Source organism: Sordaria macrospora, chromosome 1 (genome assembly GCF_033870435.1).
Source record: "Sordaria macrospora chromosome 1, complete sequence".
Lineage (NCBI taxonomy): Eukaryota > Fungi > Ascomycota > Sordariomycetes > Sordariales > Sordariaceae > Sordaria > Sordaria macrospora.
In genome coordinates this window covers 4809205-4835765 of record NC_089371.1, presented here as the reverse complement: position 1 = coordinate 4835765, position 26561 = coordinate 4809205, and the positions used below count along the sequence as shown (strand labels likewise).

At 53.7% G+C, this 26561-nt stretch overlaps 7 protein-coding genes across 7 annotated transcripts; 3 read left to right on the top strand and 4 right to left on the bottom strand.

Moving 5' to 3' along the window:
- Positions 1-74: 74 nt before the first annotated feature.
- SMAC4_02993 (uncharacterized protein) lies at positions 75-3093 on the bottom strand. The gene has a single exon (XM_066089871.1). It carries the CDS (start codon positions 2942-2944, stop codon positions 626-628), a length of 2319 nt encoding a protein of 772 aa, XP_065945703.1. The 5' UTR covers positions 2945-3093; the 3' UTR covers positions 75-625.
- A 599-nt stretch (positions 3094-3692) lies between these two features.
- SMAC4_02992 (uncharacterized protein) lies at positions 3693-5513 on the bottom strand. Its single transcript, XM_003348450.2, has 2 exons — positions 5257-5513; positions 3693-5168 (listed from the first exon to the last, which is right to left on the bottom strand). Exons 1-2 carry the CDS (start codon positions 5345-5347, stop codon positions 4024-4026), a joined length of 1236 nt encoding a protein of 411 aa, XP_003348498.1. The 5' UTR covers positions 5348-5513; the 3' UTR covers positions 3693-4023.
- A 195-nt stretch (positions 5514-5708) lies between these two features.
- On the top strand, positions 5709-7549 carry SMAC4_02991 (uncharacterized protein; the record flags this gene model as incomplete). Its single annotated transcript, XM_003348449.2, has 1 exon — positions 5709-7549. One exon carries the CDS (start codon positions 5709-5711, stop codon positions 7320-7322), a length of 1614 nt encoding a protein of 537 aa, XP_003348497.2. The 3' UTR covers positions 7323-7549.
- An 84-nt stretch (positions 7550-7633) lies between these two features.
- On the bottom strand, positions 7634-9562 carry SMAC4_02990 (uncharacterized protein). Its single transcript, XM_003348448.2, has 4 exons — positions 9190-9562; positions 8956-8999; positions 8254-8889; positions 7634-8131 (listed from the first exon to the last, which is right to left on the bottom strand). Exons 1-4 carry the CDS (start codon positions 9304-9306, stop codon positions 7966-7968), a joined length of 963 nt encoding a protein of 320 aa, XP_003348496.1. The 5' UTR covers positions 9307-9562; the 3' UTR covers positions 7634-7965.
- Positions 9563-12928: 3366 nt separating this feature from the next.
- On the top strand, positions 12929-15431 carry SMAC4_02989 (uncharacterized protein). Its single transcript, XM_003348447.2, has 3 exons — positions 12929-13248; positions 13846-13968; positions 14047-15431. The coding sequence occupies exons 1-3, from the start codon at positions 13228-13230 to the stop codon at positions 15169-15171; spliced, it is 1269 nt and encodes a 422-aa protein (XP_003348495.1). The 5' UTR covers positions 12929-13227; the 3' UTR covers positions 15172-15431.
- Positions 15432-16272: 841 nt separating this feature from the next.
- On the bottom strand, positions 16273-20431 carry SMAC4_02988 (uncharacterized protein). Its single transcript, XM_066089870.1, has one exon. It carries the CDS (start codon positions 20129-20131, stop codon positions 16403-16405), a length of 3729 nt encoding a protein of 1242 aa, XP_065945702.1. The 5' UTR covers positions 20132-20431; the 3' UTR covers positions 16273-16402.
- Positions 20432-24414: 3983 nt separating this feature from the next.
- Positions 24415-26472, top strand: SMAC4_02987 (uncharacterized protein). Its single transcript, XM_003348445.2, has one exon. It carries the CDS (start codon positions 24942-24944, stop codon positions 25878-25880), a length of 939 nt encoding a protein of 312 aa, XP_003348493.1. The 5' UTR covers positions 24415-24941; the 3' UTR covers positions 25881-26472.
- The last annotated feature ends 89 nt before the right edge of the window (positions 26473-26561 follow it).

Sequence of the window (26561 nt, the reverse complement as noted above, 5' to 3'; positions counted from 1 at the left end):
CCTTTTGGAGATGTTTATGCGGGGAAATAGCGGGGAACGAGGAGCGATCCCGGTGGAAGTCGGAGTGATTTAGTGGGTCTTTGCGGGCGGATATACTGACGTCAGTGAGGTTGAAGTTATTCCCTTCAGCTGGGGTGTAGGGGCAGTTTTTAGTACCGTCTACTACACGAAGGAAACTGTATGACAGACGAACTATTCTTCACCTTTATGTGCAAAATACAACTCCCATGCGGTTACCAGTCAATTCCACTCCATAAGTACTCCAGCATGCTGAAATGATAGTTTCACATTGCGACAGCGGTTCATCCTTTTCTGACGGCCTCACCCTTTGTCATGCTTGATGCGCCAACCGATGCCAGGGCTCCCCGGTGTGTCAAACTCGCAGCCCAACAGCCAACATACCAGCATGTTTGACTACAGTATCTGTATGCAAACGCCATCAAGTACGAAGACAATCACAAAGGGCTGATCTCTGGGTTTGAGCATCATATGCAAGTCCACGACGATCCAGGTTCGTTTGTACAAAACATCACCACCAGCTATATTCTACAGGAAAACCCCCCATAATACATCCTTCCTGCTCCAGGCATCGCACCTACTGCCAACCCTCCTCCGGAATACCATCTCACAACCACCCCTGCTCCTCACTTCTCGCTGGCCTCTCAGGCGGCGACAACAACTCGTGTCCTGTGATAAACTCAACCGGCGCCTCCACCCTGCCTCCATCGCCCAACACCCTGATACTATTCTTCAGATTCTCTCTCTTCTTCACCGACTTGGTTCTCCTCACCAACCGGCCGCCGACCAATAACTCGTTCGTCTTTGCTGCCAACGCGCTCATTTTCAGAGTCTGAGGCAGTGGGAAAAACCCGATGGCAGACGAGGTGGATGAGGAGCCGGTCGAAAAGGAGAAGGATGACGGCTGTCCCATGCCGCCGCCGCCGCCGCCGCTATCAGCTGTGCGCGGCCGATGGGCCAATGGTGTGGCTCCTATAGCGGCAGTAGTGGTCTTTGAGCTCTGATCGTGGTATCTCTCTGCGGCTGTTTGATATTGTGTGGGAGAGCCGCGTTCGATGGTCGTGGGCGTTGATGTGCTGGTGGGTGTGGACGTAGGTGTTGATGTTACCGGTGATGCCCCTCCTGCTGGTGTTGATCCCGAAACGTGTCTAAACACCTTGGAAACCAAGGACCGTCGGAACAGAGACGTGCGAGTCTCACCGTCGCCGTAATCGCCGTCGCTATGGTTGCGGGTATGATGGCTGCCGTGCTTTGCGAACTCGGTGATTATAGCCAGGTTATCCTCTGGCCCAAGCGGCAGAGTGCCGCCGACCTCTAGCTGTGGCGAGCCTGAGTCCCATTGCCTGCGCAGTTCGTTGTGGTGGCCGAAAGTGCTTACGCTGATGGTCTGCGCTCTGTTTCGGGGGCGTGTCTTGAGCGCGGCGTTTTGGGAATTTGTGGTGGAGGGCGTTGGAGAGGGAGACGCAGCACGAGAGTGACGAGAACCTCGCGGGGATTGCGAATTGGATCTGGGTCTGGATCTGGGTTGTGATCTATCTTCCTGCACAGGATCCGCCGGCACTAATGTATCAGCCGCCGAATCCCAAGAAGGCAGTGACAACGGGAGCTCGTCCTCCCTCGGCGGCCGCACGGGTGGTGGCTGCTGTGGCACCGGGACAAAACGCAGGGGACTGAGTAGCGGCTCCTGACTTTCCCTCTTTCCCCTCTTACTATCACCAGTTGTCCGTGGTGTGCCATCCTCGCTGAGGAAGCAGGCATGACCCGGGGCCCCGGCGGATCGAGGGGATGGGATCCCGACGCTGCTTCCTGGGTGTGGGTGTGGGGGTTGGCTTAAGGCATTCGGATATGTCCATGATCCTCCTGTGTTACGAGCGATCTGTGCGGTTGTCTCGTGGTAGAGCTCACGGGCATCAGTGATGCTGATGCCGCTGTGATCACTGTTGGCTGAGGGAGCTGGGGACATGGTTCTTGCGGTCCCGTTGCCACCTCCTCTGATGGTATCACTGGCCTTGCGTGGTTGTAAAGGTCGTGGGATAGGCGATGGCGCTTCTCTTGCCACTAGTCGCTTACCGATATTTGGATTTGCTTTTGCTTTGGGAGAGTATTCTATCGACACGGGGCTATCGTACCGGAGAGGTGCGCTGCTTGCGGCTAGATTTCCTGAACCTGCTTCGGATACCGTGCTATCTCGATATTGGCTGTAATAACTGCTGCGGCTACTGACGGGTGATATATAACCTGTCGGATGTTTGTCTGTGGCGTTGTTATCGCTGTTGGTGAAACGATCCTTTTGTTCGGCAAAAGGGCCCGGTCCCGAGCGTTGTCTAACCTTGGTATTCTGACTTTGCCTGGTAGGTGATAACGGTGGAGATGGTCCGAAACTATCAAGCTGGAGGATATTCGATACCGGTGATCGTGGTTGCGATGAAATGATTTGTTGTGACGAACTCGACCCTGGGGTGCGTTCAGAGCCTGCTGGAGGAATCTGTAGAGGCTTGGGTGTTCGCGGTGCCGGAGATGATGCTGACGTTGATATTGGTGTTCCGCCACTGGGTGTTAACTGCTTGGCGATGATGGAGTTGATCTCTGCCTCCTCCTTTTCCCAGTCAATGTCCCCTGAGTTTTGGCGATTGTTGATCTTTTCGGGAGGACCGGCTCCTGTGGTATTCGGCGACGGATGGACCCCCTTTGCGCTGTCCAAGTCCTTCTGGCTTGAGATAGAGGCTGCTGGCCTCCGCTTTGGTGGAATGGGTGGAATGGGCGGTAATGGCTTTTTCTCGTAGACTTCTACGTCTTTCGGCTTTGGAGGATTGAACCGAAATCCTGTCGGTGATAACGGTGTAATATTGGCCCCTTCAGCAGAAGAAGGACGTGGGATGTCGGCGCGACCGGAGGGTCGTTCGGGGGTTGTTGTCGTCTCGTCCATCTTTTTGGTTGTCCCTGGTCTCGGCTTCTTTTCTTCTGGAATACCATACGACTCCGCCAACCTGAAACAGCAATTCTTTTCTTAAAACTATGGTCTCCCTAGCTTGTGTTTATTATGCATGTAGAGATCGACGTTCGAGACTCGAAAAGCTGGATTATAGCCAGTTTCAACAGTTCCGCGACTGTATCCCTCCCGGCCTTCTTCCGGGCTAATGGGGCTGGATCCCAACAGACAAAGGATTTCGTCCCTTGTGAGTGAAGCTTTTCATGGGCAGTAAGCGAGTTTCTTTCAACTTCGTACTTACCGTGCCACCATCACGAGGCTGGCTTTCCCTTTGTTGAGATAGTATAACAGACAGGGACAAAGGCGAGAGAATACATGGTTTAAAGGGAAATATCAAAACTGAACGAAAAGCCACCTCTCAAAATCCAACGGCTTAAGGAAGACGGAAAATATTGAGCAGAGAATAACGGTGTCTTTGCTCCGCAATATTAATCCCACATTTCTAGATGCCGGATAGAATGAACTGAACTGTGTGGGTGTAACGACCATCCGAGGACTTTTTGCTGTATCCATTGTCCTGTGCCTTTTGACAACTGGAATGGGTTACAGGTGATACGCTGGATGACGCACCGTCCATCATACTTGGAGACCTTTCTGCCAGATGTTGGGTCGTCAGACAGACACACTAAGTAAGCAATTCAGACAGCCTCTTGAGGTGCGGGATTGCCGTGATAGGTCCGGTACGAACGGCTGTATGTAATTGTGTAGCCTTCGGAAGCAATCCCGATGGGGACAAAGGTAGGATTGGAACATTGATGGAAGAAGCAACGTGTTCTAAAACCTGAATCATTATTAGCCGTAGATTTATGTATGCTTCCTTTATCTCTATATCGCTGGGGCAGGGAAACCAAAAAGACCTTAACGCCGATTTCTCTAAACCAACCATGTGACGGCGTATGATACTCGGATTTTCCACCATTCCGTTTTCCATCCAAAACAAAGCATATACCCGCACCGAGCATGCGCGAATCTTCGGGTTCTGATCGTTTGGGCTGCAGAGGTGCGGCACGTGGGAATTAGTCCACATATTCCTCGTCCTCGTCCCTAGTATTAAAGTTGCTCATCAAAATGTCGTCAACGCCGAGCCCAGTCGAAGTGTTCCTAATCCACTCGGTCTCAACTCGGAAGAAGATCCATATCCACCGACGGAAAACCTCAAAGAACTCGATCAGAAAGATCGAACTCTCCAAGTCGCTGATGGTATTGAGATATGGCTGCAGCTTGATCATCCATGTGCACCGTAGTGCCAGATCCAATGCCACGACAAAGTAGTACACCACGGGCTTATGAATCAGCAAGCGGCGCCGCAGGCCAAACGGATGATCGGGAGAGTTGCGCTTCTGTACCCCAGCAAAGAGAGTGAGATCCCAATCCTTGGCAACGTCCCAGTAAAAGCTGTAGAGCGAGTTGAGCAAACACGCAACGATCCACGCACGGTAGAGACTCGTAGTCGGTGTGCCATTAATATTCGCGTTACGCAGCATGGCGTTAAGAATAATAACTGGAAACGCGGTCGAGTACTTGGCTGCGTTGGCGAGATGCTGTCCACCCCAGCCTGTGGACTCCTTGAAAGGGGAATTTCGCACGCGCAGATACTCGATAAGACACTGGCGCAGCCGGATAGCGCTTGGTATCGCCAAGAGTAGTGGTACGAGGTAGGTGCCGCCGCAACCGCGATTCGGCCGGTCAGTAGCAGATCCGTTCCGCGTGAAGAACATGCAGAGACATATGAACAAGTCCCCAAGGACCTTGGCGTAGCTGGTGAGAACATCGGCCAGCAAAATATCCCCGAACTTTCCATCCTTGGCCTCAGCCAATCCTCCTACGCTGACCCGGCGTAGAGTTGCGAGTAGTCGACGGCGACCGGAGTGTGACACGGACAATCTTCGTAAGGGTAGCACGAAGAGGGCTGCGGTCACGGCCAAGTTGGTCATGGGAATCCAGTCATAGTCGATGACGCGTTTCGGATCTCGCCCGGCAAAGGACCAAAATATGAGGATCGAAAGAGCGGAGCTTAGAGAAAGAAGAGTAGCGAGACGGTATGTCGAGTGATGGTGAGGGAGCTGGGTGGTGCTTGATCTTCCCGGGTATCGGATTAAGGAGGGGACATCGATCTTTCGAATATGGAGGAAGTGAAGGTTGAGGCCCCAGCCCCAAACAGCTAATCAACCAGAAAATGTTAGTTCAAAGCCATGGTTCCAAGGAGCAAAGTACGGGACAAAAAATGGCAGGTTGGGCAGCTTTCATACCTAGAACCACGATGAAGGCAACCCGGTAGGGGAGGGGAAAGGTCAAGCTGAAGGAGTCGAGCTCCGGCTCAACCACAGGATCACCGTCCATTGCGCCAGGCAGCGGTCGATTTGCTCTCCGTCATCGAATGCGGAGAGTGGGAAGGAAGGAAAGAGAGGAATGCAAAGAAAGAGTTGGCCAAGCTTGGATTCAACTTCTCGACAGCAACACGTTTCGAGATTGATTGTCAGTGACGACGGAGGGTCAAGATGGAAATTTAAATTGGTTAGCTGTCGCAAACAGTTGCCAAGCCCCCCTGTCGCATGCACTCATTTTGGCCTGGGGAGAAGACGTCAACCCCTGGCTGCGGGCCCAGCCTGTGGTGACACCCGCTGCACCATCCCTGCCACTAAAGCCTGGGCTACGACCTTCTGGGCGCCCCCTGCCAATTCCTCAGCTGGAACCAGCACACATGGCCGGGGCGGCGCCGGGCGTGCTGCCCCCAATCCCCATCAACCCAAGGACCGAGGTCCATCCGTTCCCGACCACCACTTTCATCTCAGCTTCAACTACCACCCGTCGTCGATCTCGACAAACATCAAAATCAAAATCTAACGATCAGACCGAAGGACCCTGGCCCATCAACTGCCAAAGCTTCAACGATTTGAGTATAGACATTCGAGTTCTACTGGCAATTGAGAGTTCCTGCGGGCCCCTGATTACGCGCCCGTGTAAACGCAACTTTGACCCCCGATTACGAGCACACCCGACCCGACTCAACGACGACACATCCATTACCATGTCATTGACAGCAACCAAGAAGCCTCCCCCGCCGCTCACGAGCTCGCCATACCCATTCGCCGCCGCCCCTGACATCATCCGCGCGCACCAAAAAGATGCCTACTTCCAGGGCGTCCTCACGAACCAGCTGACCGACCTTCACCGGCGCGTCCGCGGTGCCCGCTCCGCCCACTCCTGGGCCACCGAAACCCGCACCGCCGCCGACCTGCTCTACCTCTGCCTCACCACCCTCCTCGGCAACCGCACTCTCGGTGAAGAGTACTGCGACCTAGTGCAGGTCGAAGAGCCAAACGTCGGTGGCAACGGCAGGATACCAGAAACCCAGCACCCCGTCGAACCCACAAGCGAAGCCGGCGGCCCCCGTCTGCCCTCGCTTCAGCGACGAGCCGGTTACATCGTCAGCAGCGTTTTGGTCCCGTATCTCTTCAGCCGTCTTCTCCCTTCCATCCGCGCCGCTCTCCGCAAGCGTCTCCAGGATCGTTTGACGGTTCTTGCCCGCCAAGGCCGCGGCGACACCAAAGGCGCCACCCCATCGGACTCCAAAAAGGGCGCCGGCTTCTCGACGGTCTCAACGCTCGAGTACCGCGTCAAACGCTACCTTCTCACGCACCTGACCTCCATTACCAGCGGGGCGCACCTCCACGCCCTGACGCTGGCCGTCTTCTACTTCTCCGGCGCGTACTACTCATTCTCTAAGCGCCTCTTCGGCCTGCGCTACGTGTTCACGCGACGCATCGAGGAAGGGCAGGGCGGCCGCGCGGGGTATGAGGTTCTCGGCGTGCTGCTCGTGGTGCAGATGCTCGTCCGCGGGTATCTACACGTGACGGCGCAACTGTCGTCCTCATCACCGCTCAGCGCTGAGGAGGCTACCACCGAGGCGGGCATCCGGGAGCGGGCGTTCGGGCCGGGCGCTTACCCTAATGTGTCGTTGGACGAGAATGCTTACAGCAGCAATAACGAGCTGTTGGTGGAGATGGGCACGCCTGGTGCGGGTAACCAGCGCAGTTTGGCGGAGATTGGAAGAACGACGCATACGCCGGTATCCAAGGGCGGGAGGGCGAAGTATGACTTGGCGGCGAACGAGGAGGTCATGGGCTGGATCAAGGGGAGACAGCAGAGGATGTGCACGCTTTGTTTGGAAGAGCTGAAGGATCCGGCGGCGACACAGTGCGGACATGTCTTCTGCTGGTCGTGTATTGGGGACTGGGTGCGTGAGAAGCCCGAGTGTCCGTTGTGCAGACGTGAGACGATGGTACAGCATATTCTGCCATTGAGGGTTGCGTAGAGCAGTCCTTTCGTGGCGGCCAGGGGGCCGGTGTTGATGTAGACCGGGGATATGTCAAAAAGCAGGAGGTTATCACGTCTTAAAGAACAGATTTTGGATAGTGTCAGATCGTTGAGAACGAGGAACAGATAGTAAGCGGTTGCGGTTTAGAGATAATGTATATGTAGCAAGCATATTGCCAGGAGAGGGAGCCTGTTTTCGTACATAGCCTAATGATTCAACGATCCTATATCTTTTGCAGTCATCACGGGGCTTTCCTTGACATTGATTTGCTCATATCATAAAGAAGTTGAATTACTCCTGGCCCGATATTAATATTCTGGTATTGTTCTAGGTAAACCCTCCCACCCATGATTAAATCATCGATCCTAGTCCCGTCTGGACCTCGATGAAGACCCTGAGCACCTCGATGTGTGTGTGTGTACAGAGGGTCATGAAATGCATACACGAAGTTCCAAAAGAATCCGGTACCTCAACGGAAGGAAGTCTTGAGAGTTCCAGCCCATCCCCAACAATTAAGCCATAAAGCTCGTGGTTGTCGTGTTTGCGCTTTGCCGCCCCAAACAACCCATAATCATGCACGCTTTCGCGTCATCAAAGTCGTTAGCCCATCATATGCTACCTTGTGGAAACGAGGACCCGCTCATTCCTTCTCGAGCTTTCCTGAGGAAACCCTTTGGATGAAATCTTGAATCGCCTCAAAGTAACCCTCCTCGAGGACACTCGAGTTGTGGTCACCGTTGGGAAGCGGGTGCCAGATCTTTACCGGGGCGGTGCATAGATCATAAAGCTGCTTCATATGAATGGGTCTAAGATGCCGATGATAGGTTAGCGAACAACTCTGTTGCAACCCAACCGGCCGCAACCACAGAACCGTGGTTCAGACAGACCAGGGCCAGGTACGACGGGAAAGGTTGATAGAGAAACCTACGGCACAATCTCGTCCTGGAGTCCACTCAAGAACAGAATAGGCACCTTGACATCGCCAATCAAGGTGTCGGTAGCCCAAACCTGGTGGCATAGGGCGGCAAGGTACCGAGCGGGCGGGATGATGCTGGGTATCAACTTGCGCATGCTGAGAAAGGTGTTTTCCAGAATCAAGCCGACAATGTCGCCCCTGCCCTGGTTCTTGGACACAAGCTTGACGCTAACTGCTCCACCAAGACTCTGGCCGTAGACAAGATATTTGTGGTCTCGCGTCTCGGCGCGATCGCGGAGATAGTCGAGGGCGGTTTGGGCGTCAATGTTGAGTCCAGATTCGTCGGGGGTGCCGGTGGAGATTCCGTAGCCACGGTATTCGAGCATAAAGACGTTGCAGCCGACGGCTTGAAGCAACATGCGTGCGATGGGTAGACGGTGGCCAATGTTACCAGCGTTTCCGTGGAACATGATCACCGTCACCTTGGAATTGGGCCCGCCCCTGGGGCCCCGGATGTAGAAGGCTGACAGCTTCTCGCCATCTTTGGTCGGGATTATGAGTTCTTCGTAGTCTTTGATGCGGTAGAAGCTGGGTCGCGGTATGTCCGTTCGAGAGCCCGGGGGCATGTGGGAAGGATATATTAGAGCTCTACAAGTACGAGTTGTATTAGTACAAGTGACGCAATTGGAAGACAAGTGATGGTGGATCACGTACTTTTGCTTGAAGTAGAGCAGCCCAGTAAGGATAGCGGCGACTCCCTGGATAGGCAAAAGCCAAGGTTAGCACATGAACAGACGGATTGGCACCACCGATATCGCCCTGGCGGAGGCCACTTTGATGTTGACGGGGAGGGAGAAGGCATTGGACTTGCCCCCTTAGCCAGTCGGCGCGGACGACTCAACAGCCATTCAGGCACAGGGCGGGAGAGGCAGGAATTCCGGGTCATACAGTAGTTGCTATCGCCGGCAGGCGCAAGTAGCTTGCGACGCTGCTCAGCAGAGACACTGTCTGCACCAGGAAAGAATTGCCATCGGGAGCCGGAGGCGTGACAGTTGGAGATGACATGTTTGCCGAGGCGAGCGAGGGTTTGAGGGTCGTTGGGTGGACGCCTGACGGATCGGGTGCCGGCTTCCAGCAGTGGACTTCTTTGGCTCTGCTGGCGTCCGGGCTGCAGAGTCTCCTGCGCAGATTGGATTGACGTTAGGTACCACGTCCAACAGAGTGATGGAGTGACGGCGTGACGGGCTCCAGACAGGCGAGACAGGGCAACCTGGGAGCAAATGGCGGTAGGAAAAACAAAGTCCGCAGGGAAGCTCAGCTCGGGGACCTCTTCGGCTGGACGCGGTCTGCAAGGTACGGACGGCTAGACACCCAAGCCAAAAAGAACTCGTGGAAGTGGAAGCTCCAGGATGGTCGCCAACTGTCAAATGGCAAACGATGCTTGTTGCAGGGGAGATTGTCGACGCCACGACGCCAACAGGGGATGGTGATGGAGATGTGGATGAAAGTGATGGGGCCAAAGGGGAGTCCAAGCTCCCAGGTGCCCCAGGGAGACGGGACCTGCGGCGTCAGGGCGACAAAGACAGCCTATAAAAGTTATAAGGTAAAATAAGAGCCCAAATCTCTTCTTCAACTTGGATGACTCCTGATCGTGGTGTTTGTTTTCTTGAGATACAATTTCAGCAACATGCTTTTTCCTCCTGTCGCCATTGACTTGCGACTTTACAACCTCTTGCTCTCAAAGTCCAGAGACTTCAAGGCGGGCTTTTCTGTAATTGCGCTGCAGGGTTCAAGCTTCATATTGACGTGCTGTTTGTGAGTGCTGACAGCCCACACAACTCCATCGGTGGCGCCCCGCTGTCAATGTCGGCGAGGAAGGTGCGTGAGTCGCGATACATCTTGAGCCATACTGGATTAGGTTAGTGTTTGCTCGCAACGTAAGCGACTGACGAGGTGGGATAAACTTCCGGAGCATCATCACAGTTTCCCCCGAGTCAGCCAAACTCAAGGAACGCGATGAGATGCCGCGCTTTCTGTGTGCCCCGGGAGTTAAAAGGGACTGATTGTCCTCAAAAGACCAATGTTGGCATATGTTGCTGAAGTCCAAGTTATACCTCTAGTGTACAGGCAATGGCAGTAAGAGAAGGATCGCCGACAAGGAGCTCGTCGGGCAGATAGCGACGTGCTAAACTAGGAACCTCTCGTACCTGGCGCTTATGCGGATCCGTATTGCCAAGCTCCGTCAAAGTTGACCCAAGACAGCGGTTGGAATGTCGTTCTCAATCACCAGTGTCCCATCTGGAATAGCTAACCACAACTGTCTCTACATTACAAGTAGCGTCCTTGTTATTCAGTTTGACCGATCTCCGAGAGGGAATATGGTGCGCAAGAAGAGAAATGAGAAACAACAAGCCATCTCGTCCCCGGATGGCCGCATTAGATTCCCCTTACGTATAAGCAGAGGCATACCCCTTGACCCCCTCGCTGAGTTTGCGTATATTCTTGAATCCAACAATGAAGCACCAGCTACGACAGGACTGAGGGACCAAGCGGATGGAATGTCCCGAATGGTGGCCATGAAACAGAAGACGACACAAGTCTAAGCGGCGGGTTGCCATGCTCAACACAGATGGGACGAAACGAAAGTCCGGGCATAAGACAAAACGCATTGAGGACGAACACACAACAGTTGACGTCTTTATGCATCAAGAGGATAGGCGCCGTACATTATCTCTCGAGCTGGCCCGGAGCGGCAGTACCTCGCAATAGACATCGCACAAGTTGGCGGTCATATTGGAATTTTCTCTTCTCTTCCACTCACACCCATCATGAAACACCATGCATGGTTTGCATCTTCAAATCGCAGACCTCTCTGTCCCAGATGCAGAGTTGATGACGTACCTATAACCCCAGAAAGGAACCATCACCCATGCTCAAGTGTGGGAGCCAAGGGAATTGCGCACATATAGTGTACGTACGCATGGGACGAACGGCTGTTGGGAACTCTTCAATGCTTGGTGTTGGTACGCAGAACTAAGTCACAGCCCCTGGCCATCCAGGTTCATGCCCCTGAATCGACGGATTCAGCTTGGACGGGAGGACTGATACTCCAACCTGAAGGACCAACTGTATGCAGGGCGGGTTCTCTATCACACCAAGAATACTTACCACATTCCTCCAGGAACAAGGCCGGCGTCAATAATGCTGCGAGCGCACTATGGTTCGACGTCACTATCTATAGCCCGCCGCGCTCTAGCAGACATGGACGAAATGTCTCGAATTGTCCACTGCAGTGGGGGAATGATGCATCTCGTGGTGATATTGGCTGTCAGGTGAGCAGCTCTCTTCAAGTCTCGAGGCCCATCCGGCACTGGGCCTGACCACATTGAAGACCACATTAGAGATCACGCCTACCTCGGCCAAGTCGCGTGCTTCTGGTTAAGACGGTTGCTGTATGCCTTTACAGAGGTGTTTCGGGCTTTCGTCCTGCGTGGTTTCATCGTCTCAAGGTGAAGGAACCTGTTCAGCGATATCAGACAGTCTGATCACTCATCTTGGCCGATGGGGTTACATCTTGGTTAGCCCGTACCCCAGGTGTCGTCGTAGTCATGAATGCCGGATTTGACTTCTTTTTTTAAATGAATTGAAACGCGCTTGGGCGGTCCCAACCAACCAGTAGCGCACTTCGTCCGTGTATTGTGTGTTGAGATGCTGGTAGGCGCCATAGCTTTTACGCCTCCGCTGAGCGGCTGTCTGAAAGGTCCTTGAATCCCTTGGATGCCCAATCCGGCCGGCATGGCTCGGGAAGTCTTTCGATCAAGCAAGCTGCCGTGCTTCGCGTAAGATAGAGGTGAGCAGCACGAGGGATGTTCTGGCTGAGTGAGATGGGCGCCCCGGTCAGGCTTCACGGCAGGCTTTCGTCTGACAGAAGCACTGGCTTGCTAAGACCGTACCAAGTGTGTAACAGGCGCTCGCAAGGCTTGACGGTGAAGTTATGGTTTCGGGGTCTTGTGTTGGCATTTGGCTCTTGGAATGAGGATCGGTAGTCCGGGGGATCAACGTCAACAAGGTGAAAAGTGGAAGGGGAGCCACGAGCTAAAGACGGGCCCGGGGCGGGACAGGTGGGCTGTGGATTCGCGGGCGGGGCCCAAATTCCTGCAGTAACGGGACCCGCTCGAGCTAAAATGCATCAACGCCTAAACTGACCAGCCAATCCTCACCACCATCTGGGGCATCTGGTAAACTTTTTTTTTTCTCCGGTTCTTATCGGCTCGCGAAAAATCCGACAAGGCCAACTTCAGCCCAGCAAAGCGCAGGATCCCAATCAAGAATTATCAGGCGCAGAGGTCACCCACCCGTTCCTGGCAACATCGAGTTTTTCAAAGCGTAGGTTGGTTCTGCCCTGGAGGTCCGTCCCGTCTGTCAGATTCTGCGCTTCATCTCAGCTCCGGACCTGTTCATCTGATTCGGCGCACCGAGCCACCGTCCAGTCCACTTTTATTGACAGTTGTTTTCTCAGCCCGTTTGCCTTCTGCTCAAGACGCACTCCGCCTCCTGCAGTCTTACAGCTCACTTGCGCCCCCATCTGAGTGCTGTTCATTCCTGGCAGGATCTGCACAGAAAGCATACCCGAGTCCCATTCAGATTTGCGTGAAGTCGCAACCGGCATCCCGTTGAGACTCTGCGTCACGACATTTCCAGGTTCATCATCGAGTAGCAACACCAAAGACGCCTCGATAGGTTGAGCAGAAACAGCATTTTCTCACCTTCAATTCTTGCCCGACTGGTACCAACTTCTCAAGGATTACCGATACGGCAACCCGCTGCCCACTCAGACCCAGTTGTCAGACCAATTCCTGGCAGATAATCCTACTCAGCCACCCGCAAAAGAGCACTTCGACGCCGAACCACAGCAAGTCGCCCTAACTTCTGCTTACTCTTCGCCAATTGAAATCACCGTTAGAGACAACACATCAAACCGCAATCATGGTGTCCTTCTCTTGTGAGGTAAGTCGCAAACCCATTACAATTCTAGTGTGGCTATCATGCGTTGTTGTCTGCTAGAGCAGACAAGGAATGCCTCTGTCCATGGCAGACTACCCTCCTGTAACAGAGTATCCCATAAGATGATGTTTTTACCACCTATATATGGACGTCAGTCTATCACCCCTCCCCCAATCCCTGATCTGCCCCCTGGTTTGATACAAAGTACATAGCACACCCAAATCCCCCCCAACTCTCCCCTCCCTGTCAGACATATCGCCCCTACTCAACCCCTTCCTGTCCGAGAAGGGCAATCTAAACTGACATCACACACATTCCCGCCCACCATCTCCCCGGGTAACCACCAACTAAAGGTGTCCCTGTGCACCACTAACACCCACCCCTCTTCACCTTTCCGCACGCCTCTCCCTATCTAGAGCTGATCCGGCTGGTCTCCTTACCCTTCCTTGGCTCTTCTCTTACTCCCTCTCATCTTCAGTCCATTACTTGTTTGGCCTGCCTTGCTTCCAACTTAGCTCACATCGTCTTGCTTTCTCTCTCAAACCTCAATCTCCCTTTACATATATCGTTATCTAACCACTCATCCCTTGGGTTTCACAGGTCTGCGGCGACGTTTTGACCAAAAAGAAGCTCGACCCGCATCGCCAACGCTGCTGGGGCGCAAACTTCACCTGCATTGATTGTATGACCCACTTCCCGGGTACTGAATATCGCTCCCATACGGTAGGATCTCCTTGGCTCACGTTGCACGATGCCGGACGGTTGACGTGTTGGCCCTGAACCCCGCTGACTGTTATGTAGAGTTGTATGACGGAAGAACAAAAGTATCAGGGTGCTCTCTACCGACCCAAGAAAGGAAAGGGCCAACAAAACCAGAACCAGAACCAGAATCAAAACCAGAACAGGAACCAGAACAACCAAGCCATGGCGCAACCCGCGTATGTCGAGGAGGTTGCGGAGGACTTTGACACATGGCGCCAGTACGACAACAACGGCAACGCGCCTGCTCAGGCACCCACTCCTCCTTCAGCAACTGAGGCTCCCGTTAATGTTTTCGATTACATGGTCAACCCTACCCCAACCGCGTCGCGGGTTTCCGTTGCGGAAGAGCCTGAGCAGAAGGAGAGCAACGAAATCGTACGCTACGAGTCGAAGACCGAGGAGACCACAGAGAACGCCGTTGTTTACTACGAAACCCCGGCGCCAAAGAAGAAGTCCAAGGATGGAGAGAAGGAGGTCAAGAAGGACAAGAAGAGAAAGAGGGAACTTCACATCGAGATCGACCATCCGATGACCGACGCGCCTCCCGTTTTGCACTCCGGATTGACCGGCGGAATCAGTCGCATGATGAGCAGACCCGACGTCTTCCCTCCCTCGCCAGAGTCCGCAGAGACACCGGCCGGCCCCCTCAAGAAGTCCAAGCACTCGAAGCACCACAAATCTGAGAGTCTCGGCAACAGCCTGATGGCCATGATTTCCGGCTCGAAGCCCAAGAAGACCAAGACCTCGAAGACCAAGGACTCCTCGAAGGACAAGAAGGACACCAAGGAAAGGAAAGAGAAGAAGTCGTCGTCTGCCTCGCCGTCATCCAAGAAGACCAAACACAGCCACAGCAAGCCGCTCGAAGCACCCAAGGAGCAAAAGATGATTGAGTACAGGCCCGGTTCCAAGGATGGCGCTACTGAAAAGAACAAGGACAATGAGGTTGTCATCTTCCAGCCCCGCGCCGAGCGCTTCCTGAGCTTCGTAAACAAGGGCCCCGAGAGCGACAAGGGCGTAAGCCTCAACAAGGCACTGAAGCGCTATCACCGTGAGCGCAGCGCGTCGGGAACTAGTGCGAGCAAGGTGGCGGAGGAGAAGGAGCTGTGGCGGTCATTGAGGATGAGGAGGAACGATAGGGGAGAGATCGTATTGTTTTGTGTGTAGGTAGGTGCGAAAGGTGGAGAGACGCAAGGACAAAAAAGAACAGCAAAGACAATGTCCAAAAAGGAAGGAAAACGGTGGTGATACGACGGCATTCGAGGGATACGGCGGGCCTGCCCCTTCCTTTGTTTGTTGGATTATACCATACCATGTGCTACTACTCTGTTTAAATATTTCGAAAAAGGGCAAACAATGGAAAACATGGAACGGATGCATTTTCAAAATTTACCTCGGACCCCCTCGGGTCCGAATCCAGTACCTACACATCCCCTCAGACGCATGCATGGTCGTGGTCGTGGTCGTAGTCGCGAGTTTATAACCAACCCTAACCTACCTAATACCACAACAACCAAACAAGTGGCAGCATGGTCAAGCGGTGTGGTGCGCTGAGCTCTCATTGCACTCACTCACTTTCATCCCATCCCACATACCCCATACCTCTTAAGAGGTCCGGTTCCGGGCTCCGAATAGAAACCGTGGGTTGCGTGTTTCCACACGCAAGGAGAACCTGAGTATCTTCCCGGCCGCTGCGCGTTAATGCCTCCTTAGCTCAAGTTCTTAATCCTTATACGCACCCTACAGTTTAGGTAGCTGGGAGGCCCTGGGAAGGCGTTGCGTGCCGGGCGACCGCCGGAGTGGTACCTTTTCCTTGGAAGTCTAATTGCGAAGTGGCGCCTTCCGGCTGTGTCAAATAGGGCTCTTCTACTCCCTCCCACCGAGCAAGACGTCAGCCGTTCGATTCCTGCTCTTGTCCTATCTTTTTTTGCTACTTTTCTTATTGGTGATGTTCCTTTTTTCGCGGTCGGTGATGCGAGGTGTCATTTTCGCTATTAATAATGGTGAAGCTATCGTTGGATCTTGGCGATAGACAACGCGTATTTAGGTATATACATACCTCTATCGGTTACAGCGTTTGAGAAGAGAACAGAGGTTGCTTATCTTTACGTCTTTTTTGTATTTCTTTCTAAAAGAGGGCACTTTCATTCATCCTTTGTCTATGGCTTTTCGGTCCTGGACCTTGCTGAGTTTAGGACATACTAACCGGACGGCTGTCACGGGGAGAAGCACAAGAGCATATACAAGCAAGATTCAAAGCAGAAGTTCGAACCGAAAATTAAAGCTTTTGTTAATGTTATCAAATGGCCGTTTCGAGCATGCTCTTCCCTAACAATCCTTCGCTAAGCTAACCATACCAGCATCTACGGTATAGGTAGGCATCTCTAACAAATAGCCTCTACACATCTATACCAGCAGCAGCCGCCTTGTCAATCTCCGGAGCGGTTACATTCTCACCCTCAGGCTCAGCCTGTTCTCCAATTGAGCTTCCCCTATCCGACGACGAGGACGGCTTGGGTTCATTTTCCTCATGCGCAGCAGCATTCTCGACACTCTGGTCTGCGTCCGAGACTCGGTTTTCCTCTTGAACCGACTCGCCGTCGTGGCTTCCTTCTTCTGGAGTGCCTGCTCCGGCTTCGGATCCAGATGCCGAAGTATCACTGTTGTGCTTTCTCTCTTTTTCCTCTTCCTTCTCCGCAGCAACCTCCCAATCATCCTCCACCACTTCCGGGTCCTTTTTCACCTCCACCACGGGCTTCTTCTCCATGATTTTCCTCAGCGTAACAAATGACCTTGTCAACGGAGCTGCCGCCTTCTCCGCCTCGGATGCCGACGTCTTGGAACCACCTCCAAGCCGTTTCCAGGTCCCCCGACTAGCAACCGCATTCCAGCCACCAGCACCACCTGCCCCGCTCTCCGCCTCTCGCCGAGCGACGTTCAATGAGTCGTCAGCGTGGCAAAGGACCACTCCCCCGGTTGCCAGCTTGAGACGGGTAACCGTCTTGGAGACAGCAGATTTGAGCGTCATGAGAGCAGACTCAACGGCCTGCGGCGTCGGGGCGATGGTGGCGTTGGCGATAGCCGCTGCTGTAGAAGCAGGCACGGCTTTGATTAGTATCTCCTCCGAGGGGAGGAAGTTCGTGGTAAATGAGACGGCTGTGAGGCCGGATCTGGCGACACTCTTGATATCAGAGGACAGCGCCTGCTCCAGCTCTTGGATAGTGAGTCCAAATCGGGGCTCCTTGAGCAACAGCGCGTTGTAGGATTGCTGCTGCTTCGGGGGAGCAACGACTGGGGGAGCTGCCGCGGCCTTAAGAGCGGCGGCGGCAGCTTTGGTGATACGGGCGCACTGCGCAAGTGTCTTAGTGGGAGCAGCGACGAACCGCGGAGTCTTGAAGACGCAGACGTGTCGATGGGGCTCCGGGTCTTGGCTCTCCGAGTCGAGGCCGAAGTCCTCGGCTAGACTGTGCAGGAAAGCGCGCTGGGACGGGGGCATGGGCTTGAACCTGAGACGCTTCTCGTCGGGCGAGGAGGCGAAGACGCGGAACTCACGCTCCTGAGTCTGTGCCCAGTTGACGTTCTCCTTGAACATCTTGAGAGTTTTGTCAGAGTAGGGGATGTGGTCGTCCGTGTGGGTGTCGTCGATCTTGAGGGCATCGGCCAGCTTGCGATTCCGCTGCAGTCGGAGACATTCGTCGTCGCATTTCAGCGAAGACTCCCGTGTCGACGAGGGGTTCAGCATCGTGGCCATGCAACGCACTTCCTGCTTGCGATTCTGGCATGGGCAAGTGATGAACGTCTTGGACTGGCAAGGCTTGTCCTCCTTGCAAGGATATGGAGCGTGACACTGCTCGGTGCAAGTGTGTTCGCAAGACTTGCGTACTTTGCCGCAAGCCTGGGCGCAGTGTGAGCCAGGAATGCCGGCATCTTCGCACTCGCCCGGCTTGTGGCATGTCTTCTTGCACACGTGCGATCCACACTTGAGCTTCTTTCCACAAGGGAGCCCACAATGGACTTCATTGTTCCAGCATGGGCGGTTCTTCATGATCTCCTTTCCACAAATACAAGGCTTGTCCATCAAGGACGGACACTTGGGACAGGAAATGTCATCCGGATGACACGGGTGAGGAACAGGAGGATGACCACATGGTTGGCGCCGTCTACACGGGAATCGGCACTCGGGCGGCCTCGTTCCGCATGGCTGTGGAGGATAGAGTACGGTGCGCCCACAATTGCAGCTGATCTCGTCAAAGACAGCTTCAACACAGGACGGGCACTGACCCTTGTGGCAGAGTTGCTGACACGTGTGTTGACCACACTTCAGTGTACGGCCACAAACTTGGAGACAGATATGTTCTGCTTCGTAGTTCTCGTTCGGCCCGCGATTTTTCTTTTTCCGTCTCTCTGCGGCCTTCTTCTCGCCCGGGCAACAACGCTCGCCGCATTCGTGTCTGCCGCAGTTCAGTTGGACCTTGCAAACCCTGAAGCACATCGGATGCTCGATCGTGCCCTGGTGGCAGGCTGACTGGGTCACTGTCCTGCCGCAACGGCAAGAGATGTCGATAACCTTAGAGCACACCCCACAGGGGCCGGTGTGGCATTTCTGCTCACATAGATGGCCGCAAGGGAGGACCTTATCACAGGGCTTATCACAGTGAGGTATCGTATCCTGGCATGATTGCCGCGGAGGATTTGGCAACGACGCCAATGGGGTTTTGCCGCATGGACAGTGGGTGATCACATCAGGGGAGAACGGGCAATGTGTCGATTCTTCGTCTTGGGGATGGCACGGCTTTTGGCAGGCATGATGACCACAGTCATAAGGTCTGCCACATATGTTGTTGCACTTAAACGAGCTTTCGAACCAAGGGTCCGAATCATCCGTTTCCGAGGAACGTTGAAGCTGTCCGTAGTTGAAAGAATCCTCAACTTCACCACGTTGATCGCATGGTATTTCCTTCTGCTCCTTCCCGCAGTAGCATGTCGACAGAAGAGGGATCTCGCAAGCTCCGCACAACCCGGGGTGACAGGTCTGCTCGCAGAAGTGCTCTCCACATGGGAGTAGATCGCCACAGACCTCCTCGCAGCTGAAGCCTTTGCCGTATTCAGTCTCACTGCATCGTTTGGTCGAAGTATGCTTGCCACAATAGCAAGTCTGGGAAGGTCCCATCAATGTGCATGGTGGACAAGGTCCCGCATGGCACATCAATGAGCATGGATGTGGGCAAGTAGCCCGAGGCTTGGAACAGGTCTGTCCACAGGTATGGGGAGGTAATCCAGGGATAGGTTTCGGGTCGATCTCCTTTTTGCACCAACAGCGATCTGGCCCGGGCTTCTCGACGAGTTGGGAGTTGCAGCCTGGACACCTCCAAGTCAAAGGCTGATCGGCATTTTGCTCCTGTTGCTCCGCATTCTTCTCTTGGTTGGCGTGCCATTTCTTGACGCAGGATAGATGAGTGACAGTCCAGCAAACGGAGCATGACCAGATCCGAGTATTGCGCGTTAGCTCGTTAGTGCATATGACGCATTCATAAAGTCCATTCGCAAGATCTTCGTGAATTCGGGTAGCCAAGTCAGGCGCCGAAGACTTGGAGGCAGTTGGCGGCGCAGGACGAGGCTCCCTTTGGGGCCTTGTGCGAGCAGTTTTTGATTGTTGGGTTGGAACTGCAAGTGGCTGACCGGGGACAAAAGCGGGAGCATCGGCCCTAATGCCGGTGCCTGATGCAGTGCCGTCTTCTTCAGCGGTGTGCGCTGTCCCGGGAGGTGGTGCCCGTCCTCGATGAGATACCACGATCGAGCGTTGAGCAGATGAGACTCCTCTCCCGCGCCGGGGACCACCTTCTCCAGCTCCTCGCCTTCTTCGTCCTCCTTCCCTCGAAGGTCCTAACGGCACATCCGGTGTAGGCACTGATGGCGGGGGTGCGTTTACACTCGCCGTTTCCGTGAGATTCCTTGAGGGTTCAGCTGGTTGCGCTGGCTGACTGGTTTCGCCACCAGCATTTGGTCGTTCGGAGCCATGGTGATGACCTTTCCGTGACCTGCCTCCACGTCCTCTGCCTCTGCCTCTGCCACCTCTGCCTCCCCTACCAGAACCGCCTTGAGGGGTGGCGGTTTGAACGTCCGCCATGGTTATGCTCTGATCCGTTAGTCCTTGGTAATGCGTCGCGACAGCGATGATGATGGAAGACCCGTTGGGACTGTGTGCTGGGTGACGAGCTGGCGAAAAAATAGGTCGGTATTGTTGTGTGCACTTTTTGAAATACAGCGTCTTCGGATAGTGAAAGCAAAAGAAAAAAAGATTGGGCCCAAGTGCACCGAAAGTGCAAGCTGAAGAAGAGCCTCGAAAGTGCAAACCAGGAACAGTCTCAAGAAGAGAGGAAGTATTTCAGTAAGCACGCTTTTGAAGGGGTTAAGTCGGCTTTTTAAAAGGAAACTGCAGCCGGAGCAGAATCTCCACTTGGTGAACCTCGACTGACAAGTGAAGCCTTTGAAAGGGTTGAAGACGAGGACGGGTACGGTAAGATTACTAACTGGGACAGAAATGGTAATGGTGGTGGCGTTTTCAGGCATTCTCTGCTTGCCGTTGGTTCATTGCTGCCCGGCCCCACTAAAAGAAGGCTGCGGAAATGTCAAATTCGGTTTCCACACAGGCCAAGCACAGGAGCTCGCCACTGTGAGTCACAATTAATCATCCCAAATCATTCACATTCTGGAGGTACTTCCACTTCTCTTCTCTATAGTCTACCACAGTTATATCTATATATCTACAGCTCAATAGGCGCTAAAAGTTGCGGGTAGTGGGTTAGTGCATTTTGCGGGCGGGACCCATACAAAACTCTGCAAGCCTTATCTATCTGTTACCGCACGAACTGTTTTTTGCCCGAAAAAATTATTAAGCCTAATATTTAACTGTTTTTTTCTGTTAGTGCAGCATTTTCGTCCCGTTTTTCCTTCCCAACGTACCAAGTACCGCTTCCTCTTATTCCATTGGGTTTTATCTAACCCTCTTACAGCCTAGCGCATCTGGGAGTCACTTCAGAACTGGAATGCCATCGTGGCCGGCAGACTTAGTGAACCACTCAACGCTTGATTTGATAGCTGGCATGCAAGTGACCTATAACGGTTCAAGCGGATGATTTAACTGTGCCATTGACCTAAACTAGAGTAGGTTTAGTTTTTGCGGGTAGATAAAACCCAGTTGAGTGAGAGGAGGCGGTATTCCTCTCATGTCTGATAATCACGCACGGTACCAGCCTTTTATCCACTACGGAAGGGCCGAGGCCCGTAGGGCCTCCCCGAACACTAGTATTGCGGTACATCACGATAGCAGCTTCTTCTCGCTGAGACCTCTCATTATCTTGCCTTCTAGCATCGACTAAGCTAGGCTGAACTATTTACCATGAAGGTGAATGCACCTCAGAGCCGTCAAATGTAGAAGCTTTGCGAGTGTGTCAAACCTAGTGGCTAGAAGGCGTGCACTATAGAGGGCCTGATGTCCTATGTTTCTTATATGTTGTGCAGGGTTAAACAATGAAATACAGTCCGGACAACTGATTGTATCATTGTTAGGTTTCCACCGGAAGGATGAGTGGCAGGGACGGGAAAACAGCCGCATATCAACAAGATATCTCTGCCTTCGACGACATGGAACGACGAGTTACCATGAAGCAACCGAAACTGTATCCATTACTGGCTTCCGTTGATGCTCCTCATCTTTGTCACTAAAAGGTGGTATCATTTTGCTACAGTACCATGTCAGCCCAACGGCAGATCCGTAGTGTAGAACTCTCAAGAGTTTGATGTTTAGCTCAGGGGTTCAGTCATCTACCGGGGTCACGAGCCCGTGGCTCCCGGGCCGCATCCCGACTCCGGCTCCGTCACATCCACTTCGGCACGGAGATCCACTCGGGCGGGGAGCCGGAGGTGGTGTGGGTCCCATGTGCGCCGATCAGCAGAAACTCCCTTCTGTGGTTTTGACATGTGTGACTAACAGCCAACGGAATACTTTTATCACGGAGGCATAGTATGCACACAGTAGGCTCGACCACTGAAAGATGCCGCTTTCAATGCGCGGTCATCGCTGCCCTGACATATTGGCAAATCCATCACCCTTTGTGCATGACTTTCCGGTTCTTGCCAACCATGTAATTGGACGGTTACTCGAGACGATGCACACAGTTGTGTAGAAGAAGCAAGCACAGTGATACAGTGGAGACTGATCGTGCATTGAGGCTTGTTGGATATGGAGGTTTTGGGGGCACAAAGGCCTGGATGGCTTGCCTGGTTTGTCAACCAAGTATAGTGGCGCGCATGATTCAATCTATCTGATTAGTGCCAGGTGCCCATGGTCATCTGTCGCTTCATCTTCCCAGCATGTGTTATGCTTTCACCGCTCGACCCTCAGGAGAAAACGCATGCTTGCTTGAAAATCGTGATTAGGGGAAGACAGGCATTGAGTGGATGTCCGGATTTTGCGTGTGCATATTGTAGGAACTCGTCACAGGCCGGTAATCCACATGGCCGTGGTGATGGGTTGGTTGATGGGACGAGTCGATGCACGCTTTCCCCCCTTGCCTCAACGGTTGAATGGTTTCACATCAACTGGGCAGACTCGTCGAGAACAAGCAAACAAACCAGCAGTTGCCGAGAAATTGTAAATCGATAATCTGCCACAGATCGGTGACCCTCAATGGCATCCCGGGCGTGACAGTTGAACAACACCATACGGACCTAATAGATTGTGTATTGAGATATACTATCGAACTTGGCATCCGAAAAGGGTGTTGGTGGGAAGCGTGCAAAAGCGCTGACTGATATCATGTCGCCATTGACTCTGAAATACCGGCGTATTTCCCAACAAAGGTCAGAAGGAAGATATATTAACGAGGATACGCGCAGGCGCCTCTTCAGCCGCGTTCTCTCTACTTCCCTGCCATCAACTGTTGTACCATATGGGCGGCCATGGGCGAATCCCCTATCGTCCCTTGCTTCTCAAACACCATCCATTATCTCAACCACGGCAGCGAGTGCTCACCTGATGCCCGGTGATACGGATGGCGCCAACGGAAAAGCTGTCTCTCAAAAGCTGGTACGTACCTTAGGCTGGTCGAGATAGCCGAGACGGTCTGAATTCCAGGCTGTTATTGGCATCCTTCTGGGTCAAGTGTCGCGTTGAACGCGAAGGTCGCTTGACCCGGTTCTCCGAGTGATTAGCCCTGATTGAGAGGCGATGGTCGTTTGAACCGGCAAGCGGCTCAAACCAACGTCCGTGAGAGTTGAAGATCCGCCACCTCCAAATGAAAAGCCAAACTCCGACCGAGAGGAGATGCGTTTTCGGGAGGCCGAAGTGTGCGAATAAAGTCAAGCTTTTTTGAATGGGTCCTGCTTGGGGTCTGTTGGCCCCTACGGAGAAATCATGCTGCCAGTCATTCTGTCGACAGCGCGCTAACACCTCGGGGACAACCAGTGCGGGGGGCGTGGTAGGCTTCGCTTACGCCGTACCGGTACCGGCACTAGGCCCGAGTGAGCGTCAATCGGGCTTTCCGTTCTTTCAGGGTTTTCACATTGACGGTTTTCAGTTGGTCCAGTTGCGGCTTCCGGCTTTCTGACTGCGAGGGCGCGCAAGAGCGACGGCGGCGGGAGGAGGAGGAAGTGGAAGGTGGTGTGCAACTGTGCAGACGTTCATGGGTTTCCTTTAATGGCTGCTTTTTGATGGCAGGATGGGCGCTCCACTGACAATCATGGGCTACTCAGTATCAGGCCCTCTGATTGGTGCATCCGACGCGTCGCTGCCGGGTAAAGACCCCGCCTCCTCCACCCTCCCACTTTGGTTCGCCGGCCTGGGATTTCTCCTCCTGTCTACCGGTACTGTCAGACAGGTACCATCACTCAGCTACAGCACCAGGCTGCCTCTTTAGGTTTTTATTGCCCGTTCGTGCCATTCATTTTCATCACAAGCACATCGCTGCACCATTCATCACTCGCGATTCAAACTTCCAGGTTCATCTTGACCATGATAGTGTAGTTGGCCATTCACATTCACCAGTGCAGTGGCCATCGTTTGCCCACTCAGCGCACTGCACTCGACGCATCGACCAGCATTTAAAGTCTTGTCACTTGCATTGCCCTGTCCATTTCTGCTCTTGGATTTGCCCGCTTCAAGTACGGGCTAGCTTCCAGAACTCCTCTCCTCGTCCCAGCTCTCCCAGCCCGAGCTGCATCGGCCCTGTCCTTTTCACATTCTGGTCCTGCCGTCTCCATTCGCTATCGCTCTCTGCCAGTTGCAGTTGCAGGTGCCTGTTGCTTGAAAAGACTCCAGGTCGTTGCGGTTACCGTGCCGCAGCAAATAAACTACCTCCCGCCGCCTTCTTGCACCAAAAAGCCACCATTTTCTCTTTTTCACTGAGCACACAAACTCAGTCTCTTACCGTCACGTCAACAAAATCCTCTCCCCTCCCCCCCTTGTGCGACACAGGCGTGGATTCACCGTCTCAAAGCTCGCTCGCAGGCATTGTCGCGAGCACGGCACCTACCGTCAGGGCTTTCCATTGACGGGTACCGGATACATCGCCGGATGCTGGAGACTGGAGACTGGATACCCCATCCCCATCCCAGCGACCGAGACCAGATCCAGGTCACCTCGCCAGCCAGGGACCTCAGTCCAGGCCAAGAAAGAAAACCACATCCCCGAACCCGACCCCGACCCTGACCCGGTCCCAAGCATTGTTGTCTCGGAGGAAAAGACAAGGATATCTTGTCTGCTGTGCCGAGTGCAGTGTGTTGTGACAGTCTCCCGGGTTCAGAAAATCACAGAAATACCCGTTATATTTCGCTCACGTCTTCCGAATTCCATCCTTTTCTGCGCCAGTCCATGATTTCTGTGTCGAGGTAACAACAGGTCGAGTTCCGAGAGAGCATCGACTGCCGCGCCCATCGCCATGGAACCTGTCCCAGAGACCGAGCGAATGGAGGAGTTCCGTCCCTCTCCTCTTCCCAGTTTGAGAGTCAACGCACCCGAGTTCGACTACTTGCGCAAGCCGCCCACCCTTCGCCGATCAACCGACCCCTCTCCAGCATCCCCCACCTCACCATCTTGGTCAACTCCCACACTTCCGTATCGCCCTCGCGCCTCATCGCCGCTGTCTACGCTTCATGTCAGGTCGAGGTCAGCAGTAAACCTAGCACCGCCCATGGCGCGCACCCAGTCTATGCCCGGCGTAAATGGATCCGGCCACCTTCTCTTCTCACCACATATCCGACCACAGAGCCCTGCTCAGTCGCCGAGCCGGGTCCGTCCCCTGCGCAAGCCAGTCGACGAAGTTTTCCCTTCTTCGCCAACTCGCATGTCGGTCCATGACCACGACAGGCAGCTTTCCGAAAGAAATAGCTCGCCAAACCTTACTCTGGGGTCAACATCCACAGCAACTTCGGCGGCCCGACTACGGAGACCCTCTTCGCCTTTGCGACTCGTTCACCATTCCAGCACCACATCGTTGCCATCCATACCATCAACCCCTTCTTCAGTCGCATCGTCGCCTTCTTACCGAGCTTACGACTCGTTTTCCAGCAACTACTACACATCCTCCATGCCTTCAACACCCACTTCGATGAGATCCAGGAGCCCCAGCATTTCCAGTCTTGAAACCATCCCAGACACCCCAGACGCCGAGGAGGCTGCTTTGGAGGCCGAGAGAATTGCGCAGCTGAAGGCCGCGGCGGAGGCGGCGGAAGGTGGTGGTGATACCAAGGGCAAAGCGAGTGCGGACTTGCGAGGCAGGACGCTAGGGTTTGGTTCCAGAGACAAGCGCAAGCGATGGAGTGTCTGCGGTGCTGAGAGGAGGCAGGATCTCGATTTGGAGACCATCTGGGAGGATTAACCCTTCCGGCGTGTTCTTGCGACTCTGGATCCGGTGCCGTACCAAGAAACGACACCAAAATCAGCAGTGATATCCAGACAGGCAGATGCGCGTTGGCGGATCTGATCTAGTTACGAGGACGAGGACGGGGTTATCTTCTTTGCATAAACGGCGGCTTTTTTTTTTTTCAGTCTTTTCTCCTTTTCACCAAGCATATCGGCATCGACTTCTTTCAACCATTGGGAAATATTGGCGGCGTTAGGTTGGGGGATGGAATTATTCCTTTCGATACCCTCTCTGACATGGGCATCCGACAGTTTAAGGACGCCTATGGCAGCAGCCGTTTTTGTTCGTTGGGTAACTTGCGATGAATGCGGTGGGGGGTTCGTTTTCTGCCATCATCATCAATGAGGTTATTCTGTCGTTTTCATCATGGGTTTCTTCTTTTCTTTTCGCTCGTTTCGGTTTGCGACTATCGGGGTTTCGGACTGGACCTAGCCTGGACTGGACCTGGCCTGGACTGGACTGTATGGTATCATCGAATTCCCCTATGGCTTGAGGAGCCAAGCCATCATAAGCGCTCTATAGGATTCGCTTACTTGAATTCATATCATCTTCAAACTGTAAATCGCTTCCCTACTGTGATGCTTGCTCGTTGACACACGACTAAGTGATATATAGATATGGGTGCAGTGAACGTGA